The sequence below is a fragment of the Anopheles arabiensis genome, chromosome 2 (assembly GCF_016920715.1).
Source record: "Anopheles arabiensis isolate DONGOLA chromosome 2, AaraD3, whole genome shotgun sequence".
Taxonomy (NCBI): domain Eukaryota; kingdom Metazoa; phylum Arthropoda; class Insecta; order Diptera; family Culicidae; genus Anopheles; species Anopheles arabiensis.
In genome coordinates this window covers 45993942-46005567 of record NC_053517.1, presented here as the reverse complement: position 1 = coordinate 46005567, position 11626 = coordinate 45993942, and the positions used below count along the sequence as shown (strand labels likewise).

Genomic DNA, 11626 nt, shown 5'->3' with positions numbered 1-11626 from the left:
ACTTTGATAGAAAAAAAAGGATTCAAAACTCCATATTAGAAAACAGGAGGTTGTTTCTTCGTCGATACAGGGTTTCACGATTTATTGGTCAGTTCCTGTGATTTTTTGGTGCGTTCCCACGATTTTTTGATCGTATCCCATAGATTTTTGGTTCGTTCCCATAACTTATTGGTATTTTCTGATTGGATATTAATACAATTGGACCAAAAATTCTGGGAAACGCCCAAATAATCGTGGGAACGCACCAAAAAAGAATGGGAACCCACCAAAAATTGATGGGAACCAACCAATAAATCGTGGAAACCCTGTAAATGTTGCATGCAAGTTTTCGAAAACGCGAACGCCTGCTGTCGTGTAGCAACGGTGTGAAAGTAACAGGAGCCCATGAGCACGAAGAGGTAAACACGAGTAGTCATCCTCGCTCGCTTGCTTGATCGGGATTTGCAAAACGGAACAAAAATCACAAAATGTAACAGGAGTGCATGACATGCAGGAGGTAGCTTACGTTCAATCTTGCACGGCGCTCCTGGTACACGCAGAACGCATACGATCAAGGGAGAGAGAGAGAGAGAGCGAGCGTAAGACACTTCAATGCGACAGCAAGCGACGAACCTTTCGGGATTTAAGGACAGGGTTTGCAATTCAACGACAGAGTTCGCGGATTTTTATTTTCCAATTTGAACACAGTTTTAGTTTCTCAAATAAAATTGATTAAAGAGAGGTTTTTATTTCTTATGTTTATTTTCATATATATTTTATTATTTATTTTTCATATTTTTTTCTAAAGTATAGGAAGAGTTGGATTTCAGCACAGAGTTTAAGGTTTTTGGGTATTTAAGGCAGGGTTTCTCAACTTTCTCATTATGAAACAGATAAGAATTAAAGTATAAAAAAAATGAAACAGCATCAATATTTAGTTTTAATTAAGATGTTTGCAGATTTTTATTTTCATTTAGCTACTACAGTCGGTTGTTGTTTGTTTTTTTTTCTCGCATTTTTCTCTTACTTCCTTTGTTACTGTTTTTTTTTTTGTGTCTGCATTTGTAACATACGTGTTCTCTCGCTTTATTCGCCCAGTTCTCTCTGTTTAACATGTTCTCTTCGCATTCGGCATATGTGTGTATGGTGTACGCACATGTAAGTATAGCATGCGCACACGTATGTGTGTGTGTGTGCGTATGCATGTCTGTGTAGGTACGTGTGTATCGTATTTTATAACGTTTGTTCGCTGAATTGCTCCGTGTATAATACGCGTACAGTTGGGTGAGCTTTAATTATGTGTTGCTTCGCTCTCCATTTCGTTTAATCTACCGCCATCCTTCACTCTACTAACTTTTTCCACTCTCTGTCTCTCTTGCTCTCTATCTATATCTCTTCACATATATCCCTTTTTCTCACAAGTGTGCAGTAACTTTACTAAATATACAACATTGCCATGTTTTAGCTTTCCTTTAGCACTAAATCAGTATAATGTGAAGGGATGAGGAAAGTATCCGCGAATGCTTACACACTTCCGCGTGTTCTAGTTTCCGTTCTCTTCCTGTCTCGTTTCTTTTATACAGAGTACACCACACTATCTGCCGTCACGTGTATCGCTTTTTTGTAGTAACCTTTACCATCTGTTCCATTTCTCTCTCTGGTCTGGTACTGTGTACTTGTGTGTAAATAGGGGCTGGGAGCGTTAAGGGAGCGACGTTTTATCTATACAAACACACACATACACGTACATTTAAATATTTATATTTTCATTTCCTTCGGACACACGCGCAAAATCACAAGCTAATGCATACTCTCTCTGCCTTGATTTCTGTATTATATACACTCAAACGTCCTCATACCAACATACACACACGCACACACACACATACTGGTACGCACGCATACACGCACAGTGTCATCAGCTTAACGCAGCTGATCATAGTTCTCTTCCTTGCCTTGCCTTACACTCCTTCCATAATTCACTTATATCCTTTTTTTCTCTGCTCCGGTTTTGTTTGTGTTGTCTCTTCTACGCGTTTTCTTCCTTTTGCAAAGGATTACTTATTACCACACACACACAAACACACATAATAATAACTACAGCATAATCCACCTCCCTCCACACGCAAGCGCAAGCGCCATCATTTGCTTTGTTTTACTCTCTTTTGACTCTTGTGGGTTTTGGCTTGCTCGTTTGCTGCTGCTGTTTGTTATACTTCTTTTACTTTCGCACAGTTTAATTAAATTTTGTTTGTGTTGTTTGTTTGCTTGCTTGTTTGTGTGTGGTTTTTTTTTGTTATTTCTTTCATAGCTTTAAATCTTTTATGTTTGTTTCTCTTCTTTTCTTATGTGTTTTAGCTTTCATTTAAATAATCTTATCGAATAGGTAGGTTCTGTTCTTTCTTACTTGTTTTCTTTTTCGCTCTCTTGTTCGCCTGTTCGCACTGTGTAACCTCGCATAAGCGTTATACACACACGCACGTTCACTCATACTAGTTAGCGCTCTCGCACACGTTTCTTTTCTCTTTCTATTTCCTATCCCTATCTTTCATGTTCAACTATTCCCCCCCAGAGCTATTCCCTTCCCATGTTTTAGTGTAGCTCTTTCTCTGCCCTCTCTCGGTCTATCGCTGCTCTCGCTAACCCTCTGTGGATTTGTTTTGTCGGCTTCACTTAGCCAATTGTAGGTATACCGAGTGTATACTAAGTGTGTTTAGCGCGTTCCCTCCCTTCCTTTCTGTCGCACACATACACATACATCCTGCCGCCATCGCTGCTACACCTCTACTGTTGTTTCTCTGCTATCTATAATGAGTTTGATCCACAACACTCCGCACCGGACACGACGACTGTGTGGTGTGTGGGTGTAGTCCATCTTTTGACGGTTGCTGCCCGCTTCTATGGGAGTGAGTGCAGGAGGACCCATGCTTCAGCTGCTACTAACCCACCGTTTGCCACAACACCACGGAGTAGCAGGTAAGGTAGTGGGTAGATAGTAGCAGTAGGCTTTGCCATTCACATAACCTTTCTCTCTCTTGCTTTGTGTCTGCCTGTATGTCGGTTTTTTTTTTCTTTTTGTGACCATTCAATCCTAGTAGCGGTAGCAGGCGCCTTTATTAGACATCCCTTTCATGCTTACGGCCCACCATCATTTTGCTTTCTCTCTCTTTCGTTTTCGCGTTCTGTTGACATGCTTGAGGGCAGCAGTTTAGTCCTCCCGTTTGATGCTTGCTTTTATATGCTATGCTACTTTGACAAAAAACTGGCATATTATTTTCTTTTTATAAAACAAAACTTTGTGTGGTGGTACACACACACAACAAGCAACAGCAAGTTGTGCTACTGTTTTGCAAACACAGACCCACACACACACACACACACACACACACACACGCACACTCACATACACACATTTATCATCTGTTCTGGAGCGGTTGTGGTTCAAATTTAGTGTTTTTGTTCTGTTTCTTTTTGTTGTTGTAGTAGTTTGTATGTAGCTATGCGTGTCTTATTCGATTCGCTTTTGTGTAATGCTTACACGCTTCGTTCGGTAGCTGTTTTACTTTACCGATCATTTGTAACGCGCTTTCACGACATTCCAATCCTATTTCTTCAATATACGATTTTGTTCTTTCACTGTGCTTGTAATTATAGCTTCCCATTCATGCATTTCTTTACTTGCACACATGTTTTTGGGTTCTTTGCGAAACACAGCTTGCAAAGCGCGCAAGAAATGGGGGGAAAAACATCAACAATCCTGTCATTCACTAGAGCCTTCAACACTCAAGGAAGTCGACTACTACACCCTACAATACGATATCTGACTTGCTTATCTGCTGCTTGCGCGGGTAACTCACCCCTGCTTGGGAGGCGACGGTAACATACACATACAACACGTGAGAAAATATGAATTTTGCACTCGGTTTCTACCCTTTGTCGTTCGCTGCTTCACAGCTTGGTTGCTCTTGTAGATGTAGATAAGATAATTCATACAAACAGACACACACACACATACTCTGTCTCATAGTTGTGGTATTGAGTTGTTTGCTTTGAGTTGTTGTTGCTGATCTAATTATGTTGCACTCTTTCTTGCGCCTTTTTGCTACGTTCCGTTCTGCCTGTTCCGCGAAGGTTTCTTCTATTTTCTCTACTACGTTGGCCTTTATTAGCGCAAGCATTCGCAATGGCATAGTTGGTATGTGTGTACGGGGGGAAAAAAGGACGTTGGAGATCCGTTTTGTTAGCTCAATGCATTTTTAAAATGTACACACTCACACGTGCGCTCGCACTATACAAAGAGAGGAGCGGAAACTATTCTGTATCACAATTAGATTTTAGAGCACGAAATAGAGCGCATTCAATTGGGAGAGAAAAAAAAACCAACAGAAATGGTAAACCAACAAGCTTTGCGCTATCACTCACAAGGCTCAGCGCAGCCACGGTTTATCAAATTAGCGAAGATTGATAGCAACAAAAAAAAAAGCATAATTCATCTTCATTCAGCACATACAAAATGGTGCATGTTTTGATGAAAACAGTCGAAGAAAGCTGTTAAGCGAACGGCTAAATCGTATTTACAGAAAAGCCTTCATATAGGTCACCTTGTTGCCTTTCAAGCCAAAAAGCACTTTGAATCTAATAACAAATTCTCCATTAATAAAAAAAAGATTTTTACCAGAGTGTTGTGTTTTGTAGCTTCCTTCTATAAACAATTAGTTAGTTTTCTTGTTTGTTCCTATTTATTTTTGTATTTTTTTTCTTCTGTTTTGAGTTTTGTTTGTATGTTTTCCTGTTCCGGTTCTCGCGTTCACATATGGCAGGATGTAATCGACAGCATGTGTATGTTGTGTACGTTTTGTTTTTTTTCTGTTACTTTTCTGTGAATTATTCACTTTGTTTTTTCCTTTTTTTGTTTTTTATTAATATTATTATTTTTTTCATTCCGCACAGTCCTCCGTGGATGAAACCAAAGTTAACGGGAAAACGGAAACAAAACCAAAACGGTGTAATAACTTTTTAAACAACATGAAACAAATAATCTGTTTTTGTTTATCTTTTTTTTCATTTTTTTGTTCTTCATTTAAGTTACTCAAGTGTACGTGCACGTCTCTCCTGAGGTGAGAGTATTTCAAATGCGACATCCGAGCGGTGTTTGAGGGAAGAAGCAACAACAGTAGAAGGATTAGTTAACAGGAGATGGAGCAACGAGGAAGAGATAGAGAGAGCGTGGGAAAAAGTACGTTTGAAACTGTTTTTCTGTGGTTTTGGTGTGGTGGAAGTCAAAAGTCAAAAGATGCAGTATGTGGGGCAGGGTGTATATGTGCAAATACGATGCAACGGTGATGTAGCAGAGTAAGTAGCGTGTAACGGTGGGTCGGTTAAGTACTCTATTTTTTATTAAATGGTGATATTTGTATGAGAAAAAAGCGCGTGCTTGTTGAAGCATTCTCTCAGGTGTGTCACTATCCAAACCACTAACGAAACATCATCGGCTGTCTGTATGCGCGTCTCAAAATTGTTCGTCTCACATCATACAAAAGGCAAATAACGGTAAAAGGAAATGAAAAGAAGGTGGACAACAGGACATGAGAGCATTGAAATCAACTTGTTATCAAAACCAGCAAAAAGAAAACTATACATTCATTCATTTAGAGTATAAATCACTGTATGGAGCACTTTATGGAAAGTTGGGCAAAACAACGTAAGAACAAAATCATGATTCAAAGACAGAAACAATCAAAAAGCCAACAGACGTTCTCGCTGCAGACGTAACAATCAACAGTGCACAACTAACCTGTGCTGCATTCCATCGAACCATTACAGTGCTGAAGCCAAGGGTTAAATGGAGTGCCAGTTCTCGCAAAAAGAGGGAACGAAACTCTACTACTACTACTCGTGGTTGTGCTCGAGATGCAAAACAGAAAACAGTTCAACGGCGTGGATATTGGAGTATTGGATTCATCAATATCGTATGGGAAAGGACATTCCCACCGGCATGTTTTGTTGGGGCAGTAAGGGGCATAAATGGTTTAACCGCAGTTTTGCCGTCCACACGGAAGTGGGACTCGGAGTAACATTTAATTAACTCAATGATTGGCTTTGGTGTTCGATCAAGAATGACATTACGGTCGGTGCTATCGCTTGATTACTGTATCCTCTTTCGATGAGCGTATTCTCTTGTACCATCTTGTACCGTGTGAGCTTTGGCTCTTTATATGCGTGAAAGCGTAGAGCTATATTTTTATCGCGAATTGTTTAGTTTTAGCTGCGTAAAAGCTCGCTTTCCGTGGTTATATTTTTGAGGTTCATTCGAAACCTTCCCTATAAAGTGCCTTATACGCTATACGCCTTTACCGACGCGCACTATTATGCTAGAAGTGGTGCTTTCTTGTGACTGGTACTAAAAACGTGGTTCAAAACTGATTCTCACACTAGAAATGGTTTACGCCGACTACCAACACTAAACATTGGGCGATCGTTACTGTTTTAAACTGACTATCTGCTTACTTTAAACTGTTGCTAGATTTGATAGAAAAGGTTATTTTTGGTTTGTTTTTAAATCACTCACATACGCCGCGGTATATGCAACGGTAGAATAAGGGTAATTTGCAACTAAATTCATCAGCATTATCTCAGTGGTACTTTTCTCTTTCTCCCGCAGCGCTTAGAATTACGAATCTTGTCTACTTCGTCCATTCCATTGATGCCAAAAAGGCGACAAAAAGCTATACAAATACTAAAAACAATCAACGTCAGATAAAATTAAAAAACGCAACAACAAAATTGTTCAAAAGCACAGAATCTATTAGGAACAGCGCCATCTGCTGATTAGTAGCTGAATGATTCCCGTTTTAACTTTCTTTTATTAATTATTCAACAAAAATAATATCATGAACTGAAATCGAGCTACTAATGAAATCGATTAATGCACCTCATTTAACGATTTTTCTGCAAACCATAAACCAAAAATTAAGCGGAACTACTTGTCCGCATGCGATGGGAGAGACGTTTGAAGTCTATTCCGGCGAGTATTTCAATTATATCCTATCACTGCACTGTTTGTTTGCGACCGTTTGGGAGAAAGAGAAATCAACACTTCGATTTGCAGCGAAATTTAGCAACTGTTCCCTATATTCTATAGCCATAGTTCCATACATTGTCCTAGTGCCCCTTCCTTTGCGTGCTGAGCTTTTCTCGAGTTACTCTAATGAAAAATGCCCTCTTTCTCAAGCCTAGCTTTTGTCTAGTGCGCGTTTCACTTGCGTTTGTTTTGTCCTTCCTAAACCATACTTGAGTGAGTAATTATAGCTTACTTTCATCAATCGCTAGATCGTGTTAGAGCCATCATGGATAGCGCGTAAAGAGCCAAAGCCATTTAATGGGAGAAAAGTGGATGATATTACGTTAACAAGAGAGGCTTGCTTTCTTTCCATACTTCATCGATCATATGCATCAAATGTGCCTTTTCATTCATTCCCAGAGTATACGTAGGAAGGATAACACGACAGTAAGATCATTAACGTCTAGATCAATGTCATCATCGAGATCACTGCGGTATTATATGATTTGGTTCGGTAGTTGGCAACGGCGCGGTTATAAGCAGGGAGAACACAGGTTATGTTACAGCCCCGTTCGGCGGAATTTTGGTGCGTTCATAATTTTAGAAATCGTGACCAATTATGTGTAGAAAAAAAAGTCACAGGAACCAAAGGCCGGGCGCAGAGTACGGCGTACGGAGAGACACGACGACAGGCAGAAGATATTTCTCGTACGCGCAGTTTTGGTAGTGTCACAGACGGTAGAGGTGGTGTGTTACAGTCAATTGCGTGATTGAAGAATAGTGGAAGGAAGTAGGTGGTTGTAGTAGTAGTAGTAGTAGTAGTAGCATTGGTAGTAGAAGAAATAGATAGCACAGTTATAGTCAGATGTCGGTGAAGATACGCGTGGATGGCACACGTGGTTGGATGTCGCGGTTGGGGAGCGTGGAGCGCGCGCGTGTAGTTGGTTCGGTAGTAGATGGTAAGAAAATTAATTCAACGTTAATTATTACACATCAATACAGACACAGCGGAGTTTTGAGACAGCGCATGAGAATAATTTGTAAACTGAATTGTGTTAAACGGAAGGACACGACATGTGCGCAGAACGTAAACAACAGTGCTCTCCTCGTGTATGCAATTGGAAGTGTGGAAGAAGTCATTTTCCGCAAGGAAACAGGACTTGGCTGTGTATAATTGGAGGCTGTTCCTCTAGCGCAGAAGTTGCCGCTCAAGCAAATGTGGATGTCTCGGTAAACTTATAAAACAATCATTATCCTTGTGTTTAAATGCAAGGCGTTCAAGGGAAATGGACGCTGAAGTTTGTTTTGATCGTATCGCGAAGTGCTTTCTTCGCGAGCCCGTACGAGTGGCGGTACAACCAAACTAGATTAGTTGCAGATGCTAATGCGATGTAAGATCATATAAAAACGGTTTAGAAGAAACACAACGCAAACAAAACAAGGGAAGTGAATGTTTTAAAAGTAGCAGTTAACCTCAATGAAAGATTTGCAGAGACGAAGGGAGAGAGAGAAGAAAAAAACAAAAGGAACTAATCCAAAACAAACGTAAGAACGAAACTGAACAGAAACAACAAAAAAACAGACCGACTTGTGTGTTTGTGTGTGAGTGTGTGGGTGTGTGTGTGTTCTGGAACGCAAATACATTACAATGGAAGTGATGGCGTTGGTGTCGAGGCCAGCACGGAGGTCGATGGGTAGCGGATCGTATGCTGCGACGAGGCCTGGATGTAATCCTGGCTCGGGTTTAGGACGCTGTCCCGCGAGTTGGAGTGGGAGGTGGCGCGTAGCAGCTTGACAGCTTCGCGCTCCGGGCTACATTGCACTGCTTCTAGTCATTTCTGGCGGGACGATTTCTTCTTCTTTCGTTTAAAGAAACAGCAACATCTGAAAATATTGGGACGGAAAGACAGACAGTGGTGGTAGATGCATCAGTAATCATTCAATCATTGTTGTGCGAAAGTAAGCACGGTTCAAATTGATTCAATATGCCGTAAGCTTTCTCTATCTATTACTGGATAGTGATAATCAACACCCTTCAAATGAGGCAAAAATAACTTTACCCCCACTCTAAAGGATACACAAACGTATCTTCTTTATTTACATGCACACAGACGCTAACCGTCAACAATGCTTGGTTGAAATGAAAGCGTCGAGCAGAAAATCAGTTCCCATGTTCCACAAATAAACGCTACAGAAGACGATGCGTGCGACTGTGCACTAGTTCTCGGCCTTGTACCATGTACCCCCAATGTGGAGTGTAGGAGGAGTATTTGAATTCGTTTTCGTGAGATGAATCTTCTAAATCACATTCCCTTATCCTGGGCGTACAATCTCATCTCATCTAGGCTCATCTACCGCCGTCCACACAGAGCAGCAGTGTTCGAGTTGTTCCCCCCTAAAAAACCCCCCAAACGGTATGCTAATCAAGGAAAAAAGCTCAGTAGAGAAAGAAGCTGTAATAGCACAACATGAGCCACACAACGCAATACACCAACGGACGAAGACGACACGTGCGTGATGCCTCCGGGTGAGACGACTCCGGACGCTTCTTCGCTCAAGCATGCTGATATGTGTGATATCTTTTCTGGTAGGTATTATGTTTCCCAAACAAGCTTCCCGCGAACAATGAATGGGAAGAAACGAGGAAAGTTGGAGTCCTACTGTCAGCCGTTCAGCCCAAAAGCACTCCCGTTGAGTGTATGAGCGGCTTTCGGTGGTAGGCAGCCAGCTAATTCAAACAGGCAGCCAGTAGCTAATTTTCCATCCATAACAGGGAGAAGAGTCAACCTTCTTCATCATCGAAAGGAGCTTCTCTACCGCCACCCCATCCATGTGTGTTTTGCGGGCATTCCTAGTCCCCAGAGCTGAAGCTTCTTATTACGATAGACCGTTCTTTGCCGAACATCGGGCGAAAAAATGATTAAATTTAGGATCAATTTCCTTTTCTTCAAGTGGGTTTGGTACACTATACAGAAAAGCGCTAGCGACCGTGTACAGCCCACTTCCAGTTTCTCTTCCCTTTTTGGTCTTTCCCCATTTTCAAATGACGCCAGTGACGCTTTTCGCTTCGGCTCAAAAATGGTCTACATTTCGTACGCCCTACCACCAAAAAGCTTTTTTAATGCATATTTTCTTGGGCGTATTTCACTAAAAAAAAGATTTATACTTACTTTGTTTCGTCAACCAGTTCCACCTCAGGCTGCTGCGTGATCGGTGTGTTCGAATGTCCGGCGGTAGGATCATCTGCATTCAATTCCCCATTGGTTGAACTCACGACCTGTTGCATTCGATGTCCGGAGTACAACATCCCCGGAGGATAGAGAATTTGAAAGAAAGGAAAACGAACGTTACGTTAGTATGCCTGAGCGCGCGCGCAAAAAAAGGGCTAACTATCCGTTTCCGGATGTTATTTATGCGTGTTTTGGTAGTATGTAACGCTATCTACATCGCTCTGCATGATGAATCATACCAGGGAGCACACAGTGAGCGCGCCCAAAAGGGGATTAACAGTATAGTACGAGAACGGAGAAAGACTACTGCGGATTCGGGTGAATAGGCACAAAACACACACACAAAACAGAATGAAAAAATAGTGAAACAACGTGTGACCACAATCGGTGGAAAGCGAGCATGGGTGCGCGAGATGAAAAAAAATACAGTGAGTTGAGGCTTGTTAGAAGAATCAAGAGGCGTTATTGTTGAGTTTATTGAAGCATAAATAGGTATCGATTAAATGAAGAGAGAGAGAGAGAGAAATAGAAGTGATAGATTTCCATCCACTATTTGTAGGGTTAGTCATTTGGGTGGATATTAAAATAATACACATTCCTAGTCGTATTAGTAGGGTACTAACGGAGGGTATAGGGGTTTTTTTTTTAATACGTGTTGTTTAGTGTATCTGTAAACGAAATGTGCATACATTCTTTCTATCACACAAGCGAAGGAGGGATGGATGGGTGTGAGATGGGGGTGGTTGTGATGGTGCACTTTATTCTTCTGTGCAGTTCTGTTGTGTACTGGTGCACTGTTTTTTCGTTATTTCCCCACCGTAAGGATGACGAAAAAAAAAGAACGATTACAACTGAGAGCTTCGAGCTTTACATATTAAAGCCACCATTAGAGGAACCTTTTTAGTAGCAGCTTTTCTCTACAAACGAACGGATTAACATGGTGTACGTGTCCTACTGCCGTGTTGCGCGAGTGTGTATGTGCGTGTGGGTGTTTGTTTGTTTGTGTGCTCCGTATAGTCATATCAAAATGATCTGCATACTTCCCAACACACAACACGAATACGGTGCATCAAGCTTTAGAATGTATTATAAATGTTTTAATCAAGGATAAGAGGAATCCCAGAAAGCAATGTTTTATTATTAGAAGCAGCGTATTAAATGACTAAAAAAGGTCTTAGTTATGTTATGCGCTTTTCTAAATTAAAGTATCGGTTCAAGTTGGGTGTCAGTCTTTAAGTTTGATGTAAACTGTAAAAGCTAAAATTGTCCGTAACATAAATTAAACGAAAATAAATAATTATTTAGTAGGTCTGAGGAAGATTCGAAGCCAATGTTACATACAAAATATTAAAGCTAT

General features: G+C 40.9%; 1 protein-coding gene across 16 annotated transcripts in view; it reads right to left on the bottom strand.

Annotated features, from left to right (window-relative positions):
• Nucleotides 1-1020: 1020 nt before the first annotated feature.
• The window catches only part of LOC120894275 (casein kinase I), a 76018-nt gene continuing 65412 nt past the window's right edge, over nt 1021-11626 (bottom strand). For 14 of the 16 annotated variants that reach the window (XM_040296761.1, XM_040296762.1, XM_040296764.1 and 11 more), the window contains 2 exons: nt 10210-10316; nt 1021-8923 (listed from right to left, as the gene is read on the bottom strand). In XM_040296761.1, coding sequence (XP_040152695.1) covers nt 8872-8923; nt 10210-10316 — 159 coding nt within the window. In that variant the 3' untranslated portion in view covers nt 1021-8871. Of the gene's footprint in view, nt 8924-10205; nt 10317-11626 lie in introns of those variants that run through there. The other 2 variants (XM_040296767.1, XM_040296776.1) reach the window with 2 other exon arrangements.